Source organism: Mustelus asterias, chromosome 12 (genome assembly GCF_964213995.1).
Source record: "Mustelus asterias chromosome 12, sMusAst1.hap1.1, whole genome shotgun sequence".
In the NCBI taxonomy this organism is placed as follows: Eukaryota; Metazoa; Chordata; class Chondrichthyes; order Carcharhiniformes; family Triakidae; genus Mustelus; species Mustelus asterias.
Genome location: NC_135812.1, coordinates 16,977,603 through 17,000,769, shown reverse-complemented (window position 1 = coordinate 17,000,769; position 23,167 = coordinate 16,977,603). Strand labels below are relative to the sequence as shown.

The following is a 23,167-nucleotide window of genomic DNA, read 5'->3' as shown; positions in this document are numbered from 1 at the left end:
GCACAAAAGCAATTTAATTATGTGAAATGCCTTTTTTTTCTGAAAGATGTGATGAGCTGTTATATAAATACCAACACTTTTCTCAAATTCTAACATTTGATTTTTAAAAGGGGCACTAACTTTTCTTTGCATCTGTGAAATATCAGTCTCAGCTCAGCTGACTGATGTGCTTTCAAGTGAAAAACAGAAGATATATTGATGGTTTGGAACTCTACGCACGGGGAAAAAGATGCACAAAGTCAATTAAGGAAAAGCACTTTGGACGATGAATTGGGATTGGCGAGGCAAAACAAATGTGACCAAAATGTGCACAGCTATGCATCTTCAGAAATTTTCAAAAAAGCTCCTGTTTGCTTTCCATCACTTACCCAAATCATTACAACAGTACAGACAAGCTGCGAGCTTTCTTCATCTGGTTAAGCGCAAGTGACTCGGGAGGCACAGTGGTTAGCACTGCTACCTCACAACACCAGGGACCCAGGTTCGATTCCCAGTTTGGGTCACACTGTGTGGAGTCTGCACATTCTCCCCATGTCTACGTGGTTTTCCTTCCACAGTCCGAAAGACATGCTGGTTAGGTGCATTGGCCATGCTAAATTCTCCCTCAGTGTATCCGAACAGGTGCCAGAGTGTGGCGACTAGGGGATTTTCACAGCAACTTCACTGCAATGTTAATGTAGGCCTACTTGTGACACTAATAAATAAACTTTAAACTTTTAAACTAGAAAAACTGATAATGCACTACCCTAAATAGAACATAGAACAGTACAGCACAGAACAGGCCCTTCGGCCCTCGATGTTGTGTTGAGCTTTGTCCGAAACCAAGATCAAGCTATCCCACTCCCTATCATCCTGGTGTGCTCCATGCACCTATCCAATAACCGCTTGAAAGTTCCTAAAGTGTCCGACTCCACTATCACAGCAGGCAGTCCATTCCACACCCCAACCACTCTCTGAGTAAAGAACCTACCTCAGACATCCCTCCTATATCTCCCACCATGAACCTTATAGTTATGCCCCCTAGTAACAGCTACATCCACCCGAGGAAATAGTCTCTGAATGTCCACTCTATCAATCCCCCTCATCATCTTATAAACCTCTATTAAGTCACCTCTCAACCTCCTCCGCTCTAAAGAGAAAAGCCCTAGCTCCCTCAACCTTTCCTCACAAGACCTACCCTCCAAACCAGGTAGCATCCTGGTAAATCTCCTTTGCACTCTCTCCAATGCTTCCACATCCTTCTTATAGTGAGGTGACCAGAACTGCACACAATATTCCAAATGTGGTCTCACCAAGGTCCTGTACAGTTGCAGCATAACCCCACCTCTCAAACTCAAACCCCCTGTTAATAAACGCTAACACACTATAGGCCTTCTTCACGGCTCTACCCACAAGTGGCAACTTTCAGAGATCGGTGGATACGAAGCCCAGGATCTCCCTGTTCCTCCACATTCCTCAGAACCCTACCGTTGACCCTGTAATCCGCATTCAAATTTGTCCAACCAAAATGAATCACCTCACACTTATCAGGGTTAAACTCCATCTGCCATTTTTCGGCCCAGCTCTGCATCCTATCAATGTCTCATGTAGTAGATATTTTACATAATAGAAATTGATTACTTTTCCCAAAGTGCAGGATATGGAGGGGTGGTTACATAAACTAAACTGTGTGTGAAATCATTTCCTGCCATTTAACAGCAATGCAGATGCCAGGTGTGGTTGATGTCATCTCCAGTCAGGTGGGTAATAGTGGTATCAATACATGCAGTCCAAATAAGGCATTGAGTGCCGATCACAAACAGCGAAGGACAATACGTGGATCTCATGCTTATGCAATGGATAATAACAAGTTGCCTTGAGAGCATCAGAAGGGAAACATGACAGTGCACAGTGACACAGCTGGGTTTAGATCTTTTGGAGTGCTGTAATGCTGGGGAAAAAAACAGCTGCAAAGCTTACAGTGTCATTTAGGTGCATCAGTCGTTATATCAGTCCTAGTAGCAAATTAAGACTTTGTAATGATATATACGCCATTCACAATCACAACTTTCAGATCATGCTATTTTTCATCGTTGAGCCAATTTTGCTAATAACATTCTCAAAAGTTTAGCCATTGACATATTTTCACGGCATCTTGTTGATTTTCATTTCAAGACCTGAAATTTTACTGTACAGTAGCAGTAAAATAAAAGTCACATATTGTAACTTTAGCACAAGGTTACTTCACAAATCTGTCAAAAATCATCATTTATGCACTTCTGTTAGCGGGTAGAGATGCAAGGCCTAAAGACGTATGGAATAATAGATGAATGAGAAAAAGTGGGCTGTTAAGCATTTCTAACATTGTAAAAGAAAGAACACATCCACTTGTACAGCACACACACACACACACACACACACACAAGTCAAGTCTCAAAGATTTGAGTCAAGTCTGATAGGTGTGAACTAAGATGCAGGGATGATTGATGTGGACAGCTCCATTAATGTTGTGTCCCCCAATTACCAGCATGGATCTTGATTTTTCTTCATCTAACAATTTCTATGTGCGAGGAGAATGAGAATTTTGAAGTAATTGATTTTTCTGGGGGAGGAAGAAAAGTGAACACTGATGACAGAAAGATAAATGCGAGTTCAATAGAACAGGATACAGGCATAGAGCTCTGGCTGAGGCGATGTTTGTGAAGGGAGGAGCAGTACTAATAAGTAATCCCATCAAAACTTAGCATTACAGTGATATAGAGACCGGAACTATTCTTAAAATTTCATTATAGCAATATTTGACTGAAGGTTCAAGTTCACCTTGGCTAGCAGCTGTTCTATTTCCACAGCCATCGTCTCAAACATCCTGTCTTGGCTCGACCCATTGAGAAGAGGTGTCGTGTCAGAACTGGAAGAGTGGAAAGAGAAAAAAAAACTAGCACAATAATACAAGAAAAAAGCAGGACCATACATAATTTGTTTTGCAGTAAGTACCATTAAAGTACTAAATTTGTTAATCCGCCTAAGTGGCAAATTCATGATTCCCAAAAGCCCCTCTGCTGTTGACAAAACATAACTCAATAGCAACCCCCCTGACAGTAAGGAGCAATTTAGCATGGGCAATCAACCTAACCCACGTCTTTGGATTGTGGGAGGAAACCGGAGCATCTGGAGGAAACCCACGGAGACATGGGGAGAACATACAAACTCCACACAGAATCACCCAAGGCCGGAACTGAACCAGAGTCCCTGTTGCTGTGTGGCAGCAGTGCTAACCACTGTGCCACTAATGAAGTTATAGCCTTCCACAGATAAGGAGACAACAAAGCTGATCTCCCGCCGCATCATAATTAAATCAAAATGCGCTGTCTTTTGGAGAGAAAGGTTGGAGGACAGAGGAATAATGAAGCACAAGAAAACTGCGTTGGCAGTTGGAGGGAATGAAAAAGTTCCTCAGCATGCCCAGATTAACTTGAACTTTCCCTGCACCCTAGCTATGACTGTAACACTACATACTGCACGCTCTCTTTTCCTTCTCTATGAACGGTATGCTTTGTATAGCGCGCAAGAAACAATACTTTTCACTGTATACTAATACATGTGACAACAATAAATCAAAGCAAAGATTATCGAAAAATATAGTCTGATTTTTCAACTAATGAGGAGGCCTGACTTTCAAATACTGAAACTAAAAGCTATTCAAGTGCCAATATCTTTAAATAATGAAATTTCTTCATTGTTTGGAAGTCTTGAAAGGGCTGCAATTTAAAAACTAGCAAAAATATTTTTTACTGTCTTTTCTAAATAGGCATCACTGCTCAGATTTGTCCCTGAGTTAAGGGGTTATAATGTTATCACATTTAGCAAAGATTAAAATTAAAACCCCAATCACTGTGTCACCCACAGGTATAACAGGTTGAACAACTGCATAAAGAGATAGTCCACAAATGATTGACAGAGCAGTTTAAAATCAATTTTGAAATGGAATATTACAAACTAAACTATATATTTTTTAATGAAGTGGCTGAGAGAGTTAATGCATCAACAAAGGTGACCATGCCATTCAGACCAGGACGGTCCTTGGTTTGAGTTGAATTAGCTTATTCAGGGGAACTGAGATGGTAGTACATTTGGCCTCTTGAGTTCTAGGCTGGGAGTTGGGAGTCAAAGTCTGCAGGAATCCCTGCTGGAAAGAGTGGGTGAGGACGTGATGGCACAGCTCGTTGAAATACCCAACACCCACTGTTGGCCATTCCTAAGGGCCCTATGGGACTGGTGGTGCCTGCTGATGCATCTCAGCATGAAGGGGTCACTGCCGTTGAGTGAAGAGTAGGAGATAAGAGAAAACAATTGCAGGATATGAAAAAAATCATGGTTCCTGTTTTACGTTCAGCACATTCCGGGAATCGAAATGCATTACACATTGCCACCCAACTTGGGGATCTTCTACAAACATCCATCCCATTGCTTACCCTGATCTCCTCAGGCTCTGAATTGCTCTTATGTTCTTTCTCCTTGCTATCATTAGAGGCTCATCTTTTAGTGACGATGCTCTCGCTCTCTGGAATTCTCTTGCTCAACTTTTAAATTATTTGATTCAATCTCTGCTATACAATTAAGAGCAAGTGATCACTAAATAAAGGGAATATGCCATGATAGTTGAGATTCAGATCCACAGCTGCCAAGCTACCTTGCATCACTACATCTGAGGAAAGAAACTGGACAATTGCTGCACTGAAATGACTAAGCAAACAAACTTGCTTGCATCCGATTGCTTTTAAAGCTCACTGGACTGCTCTGTGAACTAGAATGCACTGTAATAACTTTTCAGCCATCCTAATCAAAAGTGAGTTTACTAAAGAAACAGACCAAAATTGGCAACATACGATGGTAGAAAAACTACACAAGTACCACTTTCATTGTCAAATGCATCACTAATGACTTCTGACAGTAGCGTGACATTCCCTAGCTTCACAATGCAATCCCTAACTTAAAACCTTTAACTAGCTTCATATACTATAGAAAGGGATTTCTCAAGCTTATTTATTAGTGTCACAAGTAAGACTTACATTAACACTGCAATGAAGTTACTGTGAAATTCCCCAAGTCGCCACACTCCGGCACCTGTTCGGGTCAATGCACCTAACCGGCACGTCTTTCAGAATGTGGGAGGAATCCGGAGCACCCGGAGGAAACCCAAGCAGACACGGGGAGATTGTGCAAACTCCACACGGACAGTGACCGAAGCCGGGAATCAAACCCGGGTCCCTGGCGCTGGGAAGCAGCAGTGCTAACCACTGTGCTACTGTGCAGAAAATAGGCTCAGTACCCATTGTAGAAAATAAATACATAAAAATTGGACGCAATTGAATGATAGAAGGCCCAATGAGATCAGCTAATGGTCACAGTGAATCTCAAGGTTCAGTAATCTTATACGATCAGGGCCAAATGACCACTGAATGGAGTTAATATGCAAAGATAAGTCTTCCTCCCAATAAAATTCTTCTTACCCAGAAACTCATGGTATTCCCTAAATGCTAAGGCATAATTAGCTCAAGTGTTGAAAGCAGGAATTAAGAAGGCAATACTTAAAAATAAAGCACTTTGCATGCGTTCCAGAGGGATTTGTTTGTTAACGCAATGACCAGCTGAATAACAATGTCTAGGAAGGGCACAGATTCATTCCCAGGTCAGTGTTGGGCTAACAAATGTCAACAAGGACAGTGGGATGGTCACTAAAATTGGTTCAATTCTCAATGTCAGAGAGAAGAGGGGAAATAGTGCACATTTCCTATTCCTTGAGGGGAGGAAAAGCCCTCTCAAGGAAGGGAACGCTGAAAAGAGCAGTAAAATATGTTATTTTCTTAGGGTAATTAACTATTAATTATCTTTAATAATGCTAATTGCTAATATGCAGTATGTAAAACAGAACTTTTGGTAATATGGCACTACGGATGAACATTGGGAAAAGATGGTTACATTGTGTTTAGAAGATGTGGAGTTGCCGGCTAGTGCTACCAAATAAACCTGCTGGACTTTAACCTGGTGTTGTGAGACTACTTATTGTGTTGAGAAGGCATGCTCAAAATATTTGTTAGAGATAATGCAAAGTTAAAGTTTCAATAGTATTTCAATTTGGGTACCTCAGCTGGAAATCCCAATCCAAAAGGTCAAATCAAGTTTTTAAGTTTATTTATTAGTGTCACAAGTAGACTTACATTCACAGTGCAGTGAAGTTACTGTGAAAATCCCCTAGTCGTCACACTACGGCGCCTGTTCAGGTACACTGAGGGAGAATTTAGCATGGCCAATGCACCAAAACAGTATGTCTTTCGGACAGTGGGAAGAAACCGGAGCACCCGGAGGAAACCCACGCAGACATAGGGAGAACGTGCAGACTCCACCCAGACAGTGACCGAAGCCGGGAATTGAACCAGGGTCCCTGGCACTGTGAGGCAGCAGTGCTGACCCATACAAAGATGCAAATCTTTCTGTTCTCTACCTGTGGCCAAATCATGACAATAAAGTCCATCGTAAACCAAGATTTTGAAATTGAACAGCAACCGAAACAAGTTTGTTTAAATAGAGTACTTTTTCCATGTTCCTGTCCATGTTAGGGGTGGCAGAGTAACTAGCACTGCTGCCTCACAGCGCCAGGGACTGGGGTTCAATTTCACCCTCGGTTGACTGTCTGTGTGGAATGTGTACATTCTCCCCGTGTCTGAGTGGGTTTCCTCCCACACTCCAAAGATGTGTTGGTTAGGTGGATTGGCCTTCCCAAATTGCTCCTTAGTGTCAGGGGGATTAGTAGGGTAAATACATGGGGTTTTGGGGATAGGGCCTGGGTGGGATAGTTGCTGGTGCAAGTTTGATGGGCTGAATAGCCTCCTTCTGCACTGTAGGGATTCTATCATCGTTTATGTTTCCCCCCCAAACACTGCTTTTTAATGCTTTCTAGCAATCAACAGAAATCATCAAGATCCTTACAATTAGGTTCCAGATATCAGAGCATAACTGCTAAAATTTTAAAATTATGGTAGTGAAAGTTTCATAAAATTCATTAACATCTCTCATAGTTTGAGAAACAGATACCTGAATTCTCCGACCTTGCCCACGGCTGGGATTCTCTGGTCCCGCTGCTGTGAATGGAGTTTTGACTGAGCGCCAAATTCTCCGTTCTCACTGGCAGCGATGACGAGATCAGAGAATTCCGGCCCAAGTTTCTTCTGAGGACGGAGGACAGAGTAGTGAAAAAAAATTGCTGTGTAGTACCTATACCTGTCGCGTCGCCCATCTCGTGTTGTGGCACCACTGTAACTTGTGCAGAGTTTGCTGAAGGACACCAGTTTCAAATCAAGTTCGTTCTCCAGTTGCCGAGCTTGCTTCCGCAGATCTGTACAAGCAAAGCAAAAGATCAGCAATTTTAATCTAAAATGAGGGAAAAAAGGCACACAACAAGAAGAAAGGTGAATTAGATTTTATAATTGTGGGAACGTTTCCACGAGAGTACTGTAGTGTAACCGATACCTGCAATCTGAATGGTGTTAAGTGAAACGCCCAACTTTCATTTGAAGTTTGCTACCAAACACAAAAACCATAATCATGGTTGGGTAAACCCAATTCAACTTTGCCTTCAGAATGCCCCTGAAGGTAGCCCACCATGTTGCAGCATCTTATCATGGAGTCCTACAGTGCAGAAGGAGGCCATTCGACCTATTGAGTCTACACCGGCTCTTTGACAGAGCATCCCTCGAGGCCCTATCCCCGTAACCCGATGCATCCACCCCGCTAATCCCCCTAACTATACATTTTGGGACACTAAGGGACAATTTAGCATGGCCAATTCACCTAAACTGCACATCTTTTGACTGTGGAAGGAAACCAGTCAAAAGTTGTTTTGAAAGCCACAGGGGCAGGGGGAGAATGTGCAAACTCCACACAGACAATCTAATTAGTTTTGGGGCTTTATTTGCCTCCAAAACTCTATCCAGCATTCCTTTCCACTTGATCACTCTTTGTTCGAATTAAGAAATTTAATGTAGCACCTTCGCCAAAGCAGCGTACAACCAATAAAAACTGTTCAAATACAGTATCGATCGTAATGTAGGGAAAGACTGCAGCCAAATTTGTGCACAGCAAGGTCCCATAGAGGAGAGATAAATGACCAGATAAACGGGGTGAACATTACCAGGACACTGGAAAGCTTACCAGATCTTTGAATAGTGCCATGGGTTATTGTACACCTACTCGGAAGGAGAAGTGGGACCTCAGTTTAATACCTCATCTTAAAGATGACACCTCTGACCATGCAGCATTCTTTCAATATTACAATGAAGTGTGAGCATACATTTTGTGCTCAGTCTCTGGACTGCGACTTAAACCCACAAACTTCTGACTCGGGAAGAATGCTGCCAATAAGCCAAGGTTAACACTTCTTGATAGCAGCCCCGAAATTTAACTTTAACCAGTTTGAAGCTGTGTACCCCTCACTTATTCCCAATTTTCAGATCACCATTTGGAGACCTTTTTCAAAGCTGAACAGTCAGTTTTTTCAGTCTTTCCTTATAACTTGAATCTCCAAGACCAGCCTTGTGGTTCTTCATTGTACCTTTATATCTTGATGACCATAAGTGGACACAACACTGAAGTTGTGTTCTGACCAGAGCACTATACAGTTTAATCATGACTCCCAATATACCTGTATGATCAACCTCGTCACTGAAATAAGTAGCCCAGGAAACGCCATTGGAGCTGACACTTAAGAGAATATGAACATGTAGATATATTTTGTACGTTGATTGATATTTTCCCCCTGCTTTAAATCTTACACTGATGGGAACTGAATGGGAATCCATCGTCCTACCTTTCCCCAGCACCAACAAAACCTGGGAAGATAGAATGCAATCAGGGTGGCACGACTATTTCAATAGCACATTGTCAGTCAAGACATAAATTATGGAATATTCATTACTGTCTATTAAGACATTATTAAACAGCTCATCTGGCATCAACATCTTTCTAATGACATACTAAAGAGGCTAAATGACTATGGACATTGGTTGACTGCATCTGATTAAGTGCCATATTGCTACAGCTACATATTGTTTAAGGAGAGGAATGAGGAAAATTACAATAGCTGGGACAGGAAAAATCACATCATACATTTAGTTCCTCAGGTTTTTCCTCTTTCTGGTTCTTATTCTTGAGTACTGCTGAAAAAATATATTTTTCAAAGCTTTTCACCTTTTACTCATGAGGACAATTAAAGAATACCAATGTCAGGGGAAACAACAACTTTATACTGTATGAGAAGAGGGTGTTGATTAATTGGCAAGTGGACTCTGATTGGTAGAGATGTGGCTGTGAAGACCATACCAGTTGATGCACCACACTACAAGCCCGACAATCTTAAAGTGGTTGTCAGTGTAACTTACGCACACTGAGGTATATGGGCCAGCCCGTGCTTGCTAAACGCAAGTATTGGGCATATTAGATGCGATTCTGGAATTGGACAACATTTGCCCAATAACTCAGAATGTGTTCAAAATTACATTGACAACCAAGTTAAGATCGTCAGTCAGGCTTGCAGTGTGGAGCATTTTGCATGTACTAGAAGCTACATATATTAATACGTTGGGCTCAGTTTGCAGACAGAACAGACATGTAAATACATTGCACCTGCTTCAGATAGGAAAAGAGATCGGATATTGTCTCTGGTTGGAATCCTTCGGTAAATGACGAAAGTCTCTCATTTCCGAATATCCACCAACACAACCAATTCACGGCATTTAATGAGGAAATTTGCACCAATCAGTATAAATATATCTTCATAAATTCTAATTGTCTGCATTAGATGGGTCGCCTGTGGAAACCTATCCTCCGTCCTTTCAGTTGGTGATAGACATGCTGTGTTTAAGGCACCCATCCATCTCGGGAAACAATGGACAGCATCCAGGGTGTATGTTGCTTCTGTAATGAATATTGTCAACAGCACACAGCAACTTACAGACTAGGACATTATGCACTTTGGTCTTGGCACGCAGTCTTGCCAAGCTGAACATCTTGCCAATAGCTCTGGCATGCAGCTAGACACCCTCATGTGAGCCGCTAAAGGCATTCAATAGCCACATGGAGAAAAATGTGCCAAAGAGAGTTGTGGCACCAGGACACAGCGCTGCTTTATCCCACTGGCGATCTTGAAAGCCTCTGATGATGCTCCATTGTGACTGATGAAATGGTGTATGTTCAGGTGGAAAGAAAAAAATGACTTCCAGGTGGGCAGTCCAGCTTCTTCAGCAGTAAGAGGTTGAAAGGTTGAAAGCCTTGGTGAGGTCTATGAGGGCAATGCAGCAAGGTGTGTGCTGTTTGTGACACTTCTCCTGTAACTGCCAGTGAGAAACATGTCAACTGTAGATCTGCCAGTTCTGAAACCTGAGAAACTCGGGGTAGATTTGTGAAGCCAGGCTCTGCACTTTGGTCAGATCAATGTGAGCAAAGACCTTTCCCACAATACTTAACACGGAGATGCCTTGGTAATTGTTACAGACCCCCTTTGTTTTGTGCAAGGTGACTTATTTTAACAGCACACACGTCTTGAGGTACAAATCTTTCCTTCCAGTGAAGTGAGAAATGTTCATGAAGATGCTGCAGCAGTGCTGGTTTCCACTTTTAATGACTTCAGGTGGATTGCCATCATTTCCTGAGACTTTCTGACTGGCAAGCAGATGGGAAGGTGGGGGGAGCACTTGCTCAAACTCTACGCAATGGAGAACGTTGCCAATGATGAAGCTCTCACACCATTCTGGATTTTCCTGTCATGGAGGAGCTGGATAACAAACCCACTACGGTAGAGTTCCAAAGATCGCTGACCGCCTTACTGATGCTAAAGGCATGCTGCGTATGTATTATAAAGTCTCTGTGCAACTTCAGTAGCTTTGGTTGCACGTATAATAAAACAAATTGTAAAGAGCATGTAGCAGCTGTTGTTATTAATTATTCTGAAACTGATTGAAAACGGTGTCAGGTGGTGAACAGTTCAAAAAGTAGACTGAACAAAGTATCTCACAACATGGCAGTTAAGTTGAAGTCCAGGAATTTGAACTGCGTTGTTTTAAAGTATTAAAATTTTATGAATGCTTTCACGTCATTTACAGTTTGCTTCTACCATGTATGCATCTGAGGTTATTTAAAGTTTAAATTTTCACAAGGACTTCATAAATGCCCTTTATATCATGGTGACACATCAGCTTGAAGTGCATCAAGTTTCAGAAATCAACTGAGTCATTCACTTGTATAGTTTTTCACTGAGCAACCCAACATCTATTACGTGCAGTCTAACTTATTTTTGATTTGATTTGTCACACGTATTAGGATACAGTGAAAAGTATTGTTTCTTGCGCGCTATACAGACAAAGCATATCATACATAGGGAAGGAAAGGAGAAAGTGTAGAATGTAGTGGTAGTCATAGATAGGATGCAGAGAAAGATCAACTTAATGCGAGATAAGTCCATTCAAAAGTCTGATGGCAGCAGGGAAGAAGCTGTTCTTGAATCAGTTGGTATGTAATCTCAGACTTTTGTATCTTTTTCCCGATGGAAGAAGATGGAAGAGAGTATGTCCGGGATGCGTGGGATCCTTGATTATGCTGGCTGTTTTGCCGGGGCAGCGGGAAGTCTCAATGGGTGGAAGGCTGGTTTGAGTGATGGACTGGGTTTTATTCGCGACCCTTGTAGTTTCTTGCGGTCTTGGACAGAGCAGGAGCCATACCAAGCTGTGATACAACCAGAAAGAATGCTTTCTATGATGCAGAAGTTGGTGAGAGTCATAGCAGACATACCAAATTTCCTTAGTCTTGTGAGAAAGCAGAGGAATTGATGGACTTTATTAACTATAGTGCCAGCATGGAGGGACCAGGACAGTTTGTTGGTGATCTGGACCTAAAAACTTGAAGCTCTCGACCACTTCTATTTTGTCCTCCTTGATGTAGGCAGGGGCATGCCCTCCACTACACTTCCTGAAGTTGATGACTATCTCCTTCGTTTTGTTGACATTGAGGGAGAGATTGTCATCGCACCAGCTCACCAGATTCTCTCTCTGTTTCCTGTACTGTCTCATATCATTGTTTGAGATCCAATCCACAACGGTGGTGTCATCAGCAAACGTGAAAATTGAGTTGGAGGGGAATTTGGCCACACAGTCAAAAAGGTGTATAAATCATAGAAACCCTACAGTGCAGAAGGAGGCCATTTGGCCCATCGAGTCTGCACCGACCACAATCCCACCCAGGCCCTACCCCCACATATTTACCCGCTAATCCCTCTAACCTACGCATCTCAGGGGCAATTTTAACCTGGCCAATCAACCTAACCCGCACATCTATAAGACATATAGCAAGTGCTGAGGTTGATCGTGGAGGTGTTGTTGTTGCCTATCCTTACTGATTGCGGTCTGTGGGTTAGGAAGTCTCAGATCCAATTGCAGAGGGAGGAGCCAATCCCCAGGCCACGAAATTTGAAGAGTCTCGTAGGAATAATGGTGTTGAAGGCTGAGCTGTAGTCTATGAATAGGAGTCTGACAAAGGTGCCTTTGTTATCTAGGTGTTCCAGGTTGAGTGTAGGGCCAGGGAGATGGCATTTGCTATCGACCTGTTGTGGTGATGGGCAAACTGTAGTGGATCCAGGCAGTCTGGTAGGCAGGAATTGATTTGTGCCACGACTAACCTTTCGAGCACTTCACAATGATGGATGTCAGAGCCATCGGATGATAATCATTAAGGCACGCTGCCTGGCTTTTCTTTGGTACCGGGATGGTGGTTGTCTTCTTGAAGCAGGTAGGGACCTCAGATGAGTGTAAAGAGAGATTGAAGATGTCTGAGAATACCCCCACCAGCTGGTCCGCACAGTACCGGTGTGCTTGTCCAGGTACTCTTTCTGACCAGTTGCTTTCCGTGGGTTGACTTTTCAGAAGGCGCTGCTCTGATGACAGCAATGGCGACCTCGGGTACAGGTTCGTCTGAGGCTTCTAAGATGAAGGGCATGCTCTCGCTGACCTCTTGCTCAAAACGGGCATAGAATGCATTGAGTTCATCAGGGAGGGGTGCATTGGAGCTGACAATTGTACCTGCCTTCATCTTGTAGCTTGTTATGTCTTGCAGACCTTGCCACAGATGGCGGGAGTCCGTGTGGCTAGCCGGGGATTCTAGCTTGGTCCGGTACTGTCTTCTGGCATCCTTGATGGATCTCCATAGATCATATCTGGCTTTCTTGTATAGATCAGGGTTGCCTGACTTGAACGCCTCAGACCTGGACTTCAGCAAGCAGTGGATATCCCTGCTCATCCATAGTTTCCGGTTGGGAAACACGCGGATTTGCTTCTTTGGCACACAGTCTTCTAAAAACTTACTAATGAAGTCAGTTACTGTAGTGGCATACATGTTCAGGCTGGTCGCAGAGTTTTTAAATACTGACCAGCCCCATAGGCGATCATCCAATTCCTCAGACCAACATCGCATGACTTTCTTTGACGCATTCTCCCGTTTCAGTTTTTGCTTGTAAGCTGGGAGCAGAGCACAGCCTTGTGGTCTGATTTGCCAAAGTGTAATCTTTAGGCAAGGATAAATACAGTATGTTCTGTCTGCTCTTTCTTGCAAGGTAGCACAGAGGCGGCTAATACAAAAATATAAGGGGGGGGGTGCGGAACTGAGATCTGATAAGACTTGAAAAATATAATTAATAGTTGCAGCTTTACAAAGGGATGGCAGATTATCTTCAATATGAATTGAGTCTAATGAGAATTACATTTCAAAATGTGAACAAATTGACAACAGAGTTTGACCATTGTCAGGAAATATCACTACACAGGTTCATTGGCTTACTTGCAAAAGCAATCGATGGGGCTTGTAAATGGAAAGCGGCTGACAAATGGAAAGCTCATTGCTCATAATAATACAACAGACCACTTACCCAGATAACAATTTATAAAAAGGCAAACAAACTGTCTGGTTACAGGAAATGGCAAAGAACCAATATAGTTCTGAAGAGAGAAATCATTCATTATGGACAGATTCTCAATTTATAAAAAAACTGGTGCCAATCAGCAAACCTTGTGGAAATTTGGAGAGATTCCTGTTAAATCGCATAATCCAAGTTGTTAAAAAAAAATTCAATTTCCAAAAAGAATCATGGAATGTGACAAATATCTGACTGTCATATTAATGTGGTGAAGGGTAAACATTTGACAGACTGGTTGGGTCAAATGGGCTGTGAAGCTTTATGTAAAACCCAGTAAATTAAAGCAACAGGAAACTGATGAGTATAATAAAAAAACAGCAACATTGGAGCAACTTAGCTTTGGCTACAACTGTTTGTAACATGTAATAAATTGGTCACATGGAGTACAAGATTTGCTTGCGTTAAATTAATATACATCAGGTGAAAAAATATTATACGCGCAAAGTGCCACAGTGGAAAGAGAACAGAAAATTTCTACTGTAAAATCACAGACACATGAATTATTGTTCCCAATGCAAAGTACATTTTTATAGTTTTTCCTACATTCTGTGCTGTTACTGGGCTTATTTATCATTGTGAAATCAACACTAAGAAAATTACATCAAAGAAGCCAACATGTTAATGCACCAATACTTTAAATTTAAAATTACTTATCCGTGCCCACAAGTAGACTTACATTAACACTGCAATGAAGTTATTGTGAAAATCCCTTAGTTGCCACACTCTGGTGCTTATTTGGGTACAGAGGGAGAATTTAGTATGGCTAATGCACCTAGCCAGCACATCTTTCGGACTGTGGGAGGAAACCCAGGCAGACATGGAGAGAATGTGCAAACTCCACACAGACAGTGATCCAAGCTGGGAATTGAACCCGGGGTCCCTGGCGCTGTGAGGCAGCAGTGCTAAACACTGTGCCACCATTCCACCCACTTCTAGGGGTGTACAAGAGTGGATTAATGGTGTTGTGACAAGCACCAATGTATGCTCTCTGCAAATGAGCTAATTTTGAATGCTGGAGTAGGAGCTTTTTTCCCCTCACTGCACCCATCAGTTTGCTGTGAAATAGTTCTTTCCAATCTCAGGTGATGATGTCCCTTTTTACAGGTGAGAACACCAAAATAGCCAAACCGCATCAGCATTTCTCCATGAGCAAACAATTCTAATTTCACTGACCCATCGTTTCCACATCCCCATCAAGCCCTTCTCCTTCAGCCACCTATCCAAACTTGAATAGGTTAATGGGTTTGTTTGCAGCATAACAATGCCCTCTGTGTCAAACTTATTTATATTAAATTTCATAGCTACAGCTCCTTCCTCTTGACCCAGTCTGCTTTTCTCTATCTTGTCTCATCTTTTCACAATTTTAAACACTTCTATATTAAATTAAATTAGAAACATATAAGATTATGAAGGGAATAGATAATATAGAAGCAGGGAAGTTGTTTCCACTGGCGGGTGAAACTAGAACTAGGGGGCATAGCCTCAAAATAAGAAGTAAATTTAGGATCGAGTTGAGGAAGAACTTCTTCACACAAAGTGTTGTGAATCTGTGGAATTCCCTGCCCAGTGAAGCAGTTGAAGCTACTCATTGAATGTTTTCAAGGCAAGGATAGATAAATTTTTGAACAGTAAAGGAATTAAGGGTTATGGTGAGCGGGTGGATAAGTGGAGCTGAGTCCACGAAAAGGTCAGCCATGATCTTATTGAATGGCGGAGCAGGCTCGAGGGGCCAGATGGTCTACTCCTGCCCTAGTTCTTACGTTCTTATTAAATTGCTCCACAATCAGTGTTGTTCAATGGAAAGGACCCAACATTTGTCAGACTTTTCTTCCGATTTGTATTTCCATTCACGACTTCCAGTCATGGTTGAAAAACAGGCCATCAGTGCCCTGAATTTTGACTCTGCACAACCATCTTGAGTAGGGTCTCCATGCATTTTATCAATTGCCTCTCTTGTACCAGTATCATTGGCTTCCTTATAAGTGATGTAAACTAACTATATAAATCAAATATCACAGGATTTTCCTGTACTAAGTTCTGCCTGTCTTTAGTCAGCAGTCACCCACCTCCTCTCATTTGCTTCACTACTATTCTTTATCTGTCAATGACCACCCGCTGAAAAGTCTCTTTCAGAAACTGTTCCTCTGTGTCTATTAAAGGCAGCCAGCTGGTCTTTGAATTCAGTGTTCTGCTCGAGTAGAGTAACCTTCTGACATAAGTATGAAGTGAAATTGGTACACCTCATAACCACAAGTCATTGCTGCTAAGAGATCAGACTGTTTTCTCAACTGTAGATCAATTTCTATTTTTCTTCCCTGCCAGTAAACAATAATGCAGTAGTTGTGACAGCTGATTTTTTTTGTGTCTTTTCTTCAACAGGTCTGAGTACTGAACTCACTCTCAAGGGTCCAGCTCCTGACCCTTCCCTCTTCATCTACCATCCAACACTCCCAATCCTGACCTTTCTCTGCTTACACCACACTAATGCAGGCACTCAGTTCCTGGGCATTCTGCCTCAAGCATGCAGTTGTCTTTTGATCCAGCTCCAAAATTCTACCCCTTTTCTACCCACCACCCCGCCGCCCAATTCCTAGAAGCTTTCCAAATCACAACTTCTTCCACCTCCTATGGAGTCCTTGTGCCTCTTTCCTTACTCACATACCACAAGTTTCCATGTGCTCCTATTTTCGCCACCCCCTCAACTACCTGCCCTTTCTCTTTTCTGTCAGTGTAGTGATGGTGCCATAGTGGTAATGTCACTGGACTAGCAACCCAAAGGCTCAGGTTACTGTCGACATGGGTTCAAATCCCACAAAAAGCAGCTGGTGGAATTTGAGTAAATCTGCAATAGCACAGAATCATACAGCATAGAAGAGGCCCTTCGGCCCATCGAGTCTGCACTGAAACACCTGAACTCCCACCTAGTCCCATCTGCCAGCACTTGACACATCATAACATTCAGGGCTATGGACCAAGTGCTCATCCAGGTACTTTTTAAAGGATGTGAGGCAACCCACCTCTACCACCCTCCCAGGCAGTGCATTCCAGACAGTCACCACCCTCTGGGTAAAAAAGGTTTTCCTCACATCCCCCTAAACCTCCTGCCTTTCACCTTGAATCTATGCCCCTTGTGAATGACCCTTCAACTAAGGGGAACAGCTGCTCCTTATCCACTCTGTCCATGCCCCTCATAATCTTGTACACCTCGATCAGGTCGCCCCTCAGTCTTCTCTGCTCCAGAGAAAACAACCCAAGCCTACCCAACCTCTCTTCATAACTTAAATGTTCCATCCCAGGCAGCATCCTGGTGAATCTCCTCTGCACCCCCTCCAGTCCTTCCTGTAATGTGATCAGAACTGCACGCAGTACTCTAGCTGTGGCCTCACCTAAGTTATTTACAACTCCAACATGACTTCCCTGCTTTTGTAATCGATGCCTCAACTAATAAACTGTCCCATTTGCCTTTTTCACACCCTATAAAATTAGTCATAAAATTATACTCTGATCTGACCTACCTGTGATGCCAAATCCACAGCAATGTAGTTGACTCTTAACTGCCCTCTGAAATGACCTAGCAAGTCACTCAGTTCAAGAGCAATTAGGGATGGGCAAAAAATTGCAGACCAACAACACACACATCCCATGAAAGAAAATTGCTCTTCTCCTGACTCAGTCCGCTATCTATCACAATTGCATCAACCACTCTCAATTCACCATGAACATTAACACGAAGTCTGCTGGTTACTTGAAAAAACAATGGACCCATTTCATTTCTCTACTGATATTACAAACATTACTCATACAGGCAGGAGTGTATGATGAACGATAACATGTGAAGGGGGGTCAACTGATGCCAAACTGAAAAAGGAAAGCTTAGTCAGCGACATATGTGGGTTTATGGTGCATATCACCTTCAAATTTTAGCAGCTGCTCGGAATGTTAACCTCTGCTTACCTCAAGCACCTAAAACCCATTTTCTGCTGCAAAAGCAGAAGCTACAAGCTAAAGGCCCACCAGGAAAGACCTGCAGTTGAATCTAATCCTACAGAGCTATTATTAAGAGCAGGAAAGAAGCAAAAACTGGGAGTAAGAAATTGCTTTTATAGCAATGTTTTCAGTTTATTATATATACTAGGAGCTGCAGCAGGAGCACAAGGCGCCCATATGAACTAAATGTTTTACAGTAAAAACTGATCTTATACCAATTCAGCTGCAGGTATAGCTACCATCTCTTTTGGCAATTGCCACTACTCTTTCCAACAATACCTATCCCAATCCTGCCAGCTGTCCTGCTCGGAGAACGCTTTGCTGACTCCTCCTTTCCTGCGAGCTCATTTCATGATTCCTCTACTCCCACAAGCTGGATAGCAGAACCACCCTCCCTCTGATGAAGGCGGCTGACCAACTGCTGTGATGGTGTTCCCAGTGATAGCTAACTAGGCTGATTTGATTTATTTGAATTAGCTACTTACCAGATAAACTCTCAGACACACCGAAGTAGAATATACCTCAATGTTTACATACAAATCAAATTACTTTGATCTTTGATTACAGCGGCACGGTGGCACAATGGTTAGCACTGCTGCCTCACAGCGCCATGGAGCCGAGTTCAGTTCATAGAATCCTACAGTGCAGAAGGAGGCCATTCGGCCCATCGATTCTGCACCGACCACAATCTCACCCAGGCCCTATCCCCATAACCCCATGCATTTACACTAGCTAGTCCCCCTGATACTAAGGGGCAATTTAGAATTGCCAATACACCTAACCTGCACATCTTCGGACTGTGGGAAGAAACCAGAGCATCTGGAGGAAACCCAAGCAGACACGGGGAGAACGTGCAGACTCCGCACAGACAGTGACCCAAACCGGGAATCGAACCCGGATCCCTGGCGCTGAAACAGTAGTGCTAACCACTGCCCATCATGATTCCTGGCTTGGGTCACTGTCGGTGCTGAGTCTGCACGTTCTCCTTGTGTCTGCGTGGGTTTCCACTGGATGCTACGGTTTCCTCCCACAGTCCAAAAGACGTGCTGATTAGCTGCATTGACCATGCTAAATTCTCCCTCAGTGTACCCGAACAGGCGCCAGAGTTTGGCTACTAGGGAATTTTCACAGTAACTTCATTGCAGTGTTAATGTAAGCCTACTCGTAACACGAATAAATAAACTTTAAACTAATTCAATGTGCTTAAAACTGAACCAGCTAAGTATCAAAAATGGTAAACTTTCTTAGGGGAAAACTCTATTTGTGATTTTTATCAATGACTTGGAGGAGGGGGCTGAAGGGTGGGTCAGTAAATTTGCTGATGACACCAAGATTGGTGGAGTAGTGGATGAGGTGGAGGGCTGTTGTAGGCTGCAAAGAGACATTGATAGGATGCAGAGCTGGGCCGAAAAATGGCAGATGAAGTTTAACCCTGATGAGTGCGAGGTGATTCATTTTGGTAGGACAAATTTGAATTCGGATTACAGGGTCAACGGCAGGGTTCTGAGGAATGTGGAGGAACAGAGAGATCTTGGGGCTCATATCCACAGATCTCTGAAGGTTGCCACTCAAATGGATAGAGCCGTGAAGAAGGCCTATAGTGTGTTAGTGTTTATTAACAGGGGGTTTGAGTTTAAGAGCCGTGGGGTTATGCTGCAACTGTACAGGACCTTGGTGAGACCATATTTGGAATATTGTGTGCAGTTCTGGTCACCTCACTATAAGAAGGATGTGGAAGCACTGGAGAGAGTGCAAAGGAGATTTACCAGTATGCTGCCTGGTTTGGAGGGTAGGTCTTATGAGGAAAGGTTGAGGGAGCAAGGGCTTTTCTCTTTAGTAAGAAGTCTCACAACACCAGGTTAAAGTCCAACAGGTTTATTTGGTAGCAAATACCATAAGCTTTCGGAGCACTGCTCCTTCGTCAGATGGAGTGGAAATGTGCCACTGACGAAGGAGCAGTGCTCCGAAAGCTTATGGTATTTGCTACCAAATAAACCTGTTGGACTTTAACCTGGTGTTGTGAGACTTCTTACCGTGTTTAGCCCAGTCCAACGCCGGCATCTCCACATCATTTTCTCTTTAGAGCAGAGGAGGTTGAGAGGTGACTTAATAGAGGTTTATAAGATGACGAGGGGGATTGATAGAGTGGACATTCAGAGACTATTTCCTCGGGTGGATGTAGCTGTTATTAGGGGGCATAACTGCAAGGTTCATGGTAGGAGATATAGGAGGGATGTCCGAGGTAGGTTCTTTACTCAGAGAGTGGTTGTGGTGTGGAATGGACTGCCTGTTGTGATAGTGGAGTCAGACACTTTAGGAACTTTCAAGTGGTTATTGGATAGGCGCATGGAGCACACCAGAATGATAGGGAGTGGGATAGCTTGATCTTGGTTTCAGACAAAGCTCGGCACAACATCGAGGGCCGAAGTGCCTGTTCTGTGCTGTACTGTTCTATATTCTATGTCTAAAACTCCTAAATCTTACCCTTCAAAAATTAATCTTATTCATAAAGAGCACACCATTGCATCAGTTTTCTTTCAGTGGCAGCAAACTTGCCAGCCAGACAGATGATATGAATTGAAGCCCCCATTCAAAGCCTCGCATTGATAACCGAGGCTGACACTACCAGATAGTCAGAGGAGCTGACTGATGAGGTGTTACTAGTGTCTACCCCCGCTGGTGGAGAACTCATGATAAGTTTATGAAAAAGAGATCTTCCCATTCCCAATTTCCCGGCCAATATTTAATCATCAAGCAACATCACAAAAACTAATCATCTGGTCATTACCATGGTGCTGTTTGTGAAACCTTTGTATGTGTACCCAGCTATCATATTTACTACAATACAACACATCAAAAGTATTTCATTGGCTGCAAAACATGTCGGAACACCCCAAAATTATGAAAGATATTGTAGGAATGCACATCTTTTACCAATGGTATAGAGGCTACAAAATATCACCATAGTAGGTACAAAATAGTTGACACAGCCTAATACAATGGCCAAAGAATACATTCGAAATCGGAGGATAAAGGAATGCTGATGCAAAATGGGTTCATCAGCTAAAATCTACTCTAATCTTCCCGTGTAAATAAAAATTGCTAAAGTTGAAGCTACACCCGGCAAAGCTACACAATGGTGTGGGAAAACCAGAAAATGCTGGAAAATCACAGCAGGTCTGACAGCATCTGTGGAGAAGGAATAGAGCTAACGTTTCAAGTCTGGATCATCCTTCATCAGAGCTGAACAAGTTTGATCTCCACTCGGGGAGAAGTTGCAGAAAGCTGAGATCACAGAATTCCTACAGTGCAGAAGGAGGGCATTCGGCCCATCGAGTCTGCACTGACAACAATCCATCAGACCCTATCCCTGTAAACACAAGTATTTACTCTGCTAATTCCCCCTAACTTACATATTTAGGGACACTAAAGGGCAATTTTGCACCGCCAATCAACCTAACCCGCACATCTCTGGACTGTGGGAGGAAACCGGAGCACCCGGAGGAAACCCACGCAGACACGGGGCGAACGTGCAAACCCCACACAGACAGTGACCCGAGGCCGGAATTGAACCCGGGTCCCTGGCGTTGTGAGGCAGCAGTGCCAACCACTGTGCCACCCCCAATCCACCAGCTGTTGTGTGTGAAGATACCCAGTAACACTGGGGGCTGGAGAAGATTCCCGTCCCCCCCCATCCCCATCCAAACAGCTGCTGAGCCCCCCCGGGGATTGTGGAGGGAGACATCTCGGGTGAAAGGGGCACTGGGCCATCAGCAGCCCTCCTGATGCCCTCCTCCCCTCGCTGCACATCCAGATATCGAGGGGCAGCTGGAAACGGCGGCGTGTGGAGCCTCCCCTGCCACTGGCTGAGGGAGGATGAACACCGCCGAGCCCGCCGGCTTCCCGGAGCCATCTCTGGGGAAGGGCCAACTTGCCGCTGCTTTCCAGCCCGGCTGTCCGGTCCCCCAGCGCTCCAGCTCGGCCCGGGCTTGGCTCTCCATCCCCGGCCCCCAGCCCTGTCCCGGCCGCCCAGCTCCCTCAGCCCTGTCCCGGCCGCCCAGCTCCCTCAGCCCTGTCCCGGCCGCCCAGCTCCCTCAGCCCTGTCCCGGCCGCCGCTCCGGCCTCCTCACCTTCCCAGTAGTTGCTGCTCCCCGCCGCCATCTTTGTTTTCCAGCGTCACCCGTTTGGAACAACGCATTATCATCAATGCTGTGGGGGGAATCCTTCCCAGCAAGGGGGGGCGGGGAAAGGGAGGGAATACACCCATTCACTCAAAGAAACAGTTTGGATAAATTATACACAATAATGATGTATCTTGCCCGGTTACCTATCTGTAACGTGATCTATTTCTCTTAGGAGATACTTCTTTATTACCTGTACCCCCCCTTTGGGATTGATGGTACATGCTGTGCTCTTAAAGGGGCCGCTCCGGGCAGACCACCGCGCCTGCGCGCAGCTCAGGGCTGGGAACTTGTAGCTTGTGATGTGTCCTCTGGTCTCTGCCACATTGCCAGAACCAATCCAGGGTGCAGGCTGCAGGGGCGCCACGAATCAAACTCAACACCAAAGGCAGTCACCTTCCTGTTTGCAGCCTGGCAGACAGTGTTATTGCAAAACTAACATCAAAACTGGATAAAAGATGCTGCCAGACCTGCTGAGATTTTTTCCAGCATTTTCTCTTATGGTTTACAATAAAAACTGTCCCTGTGAAAGAAAATGCAAGGGCATAAATTTGAGACACTATCTGCTGCTCTCCTGAGCTGGTCTTTTCCAGCACTCTCAGATCACCAGCATGAACCTTGCTTTTGCTTTTATATTTAATCTGATAGAACAATGGACACAATATAAGATGAAAAGGGCTAGATTCAGAAAATTTGCACAGTAACTTCATTGTGGTATTAATGTAAACCTACTTGTGACACTAATAAATAAACTTAAAATAATACTACACCCATGGGAGACTTTTTATAATAGTTTGCAAAGTTTGATTAATGAGCACTCCATCACCTGCCTTTTTTCAATTATCATTTTACCCAATCTAAACATTCTCTAAACAACTTTTTCCCCCTTTTCCTTTCACCCACTTTGAGATCTTCCTAAATACTGGCCGTAAATTGGCTCCAAAGGGCAATATTCAAACATTTCAAAGTCTAAACACTGAAAAAATAATCTCTTAAATTAATCTGATGT

At 43.6% G+C, this 23,167-nt stretch overlaps 1 protein-coding gene across 2 annotated transcripts in view; it reads right to left on the bottom strand.

Annotated features, from left to right (window-relative positions):
* The window catches only part of gosr1 (golgi SNAP receptor complex member 1), a 123,215-nt gene extending 101,047 nt beyond the window's left edge, over positions 1–22,168 (bottom strand). Inside the window, exons 1-3 of one of the 2 annotated variants that reach the window (XM_078224838.1) lie at positions 22,108–22,168; positions 7,252–7,372; positions 2,800–2,887 (exon numbers count right to left, since the gene is read on the bottom strand). In XM_078224838.1, coding sequence (XP_078080964.1) covers positions 2,800–2,887; positions 7,252–7,372; positions 22,108–22,138 — 240 coding nt within the window. In that variant the 5' untranslated portion in view covers positions 22,139–22,168. The remainder of the gene's footprint in view (positions 1–2,799; positions 2,888–7,251; positions 7,373–22,107) is intronic. The other variant, XM_078224840.1, reaches the window with a different exon arrangement.
* Positions 22,169–23,167: the final 999 nt, after the last annotated feature.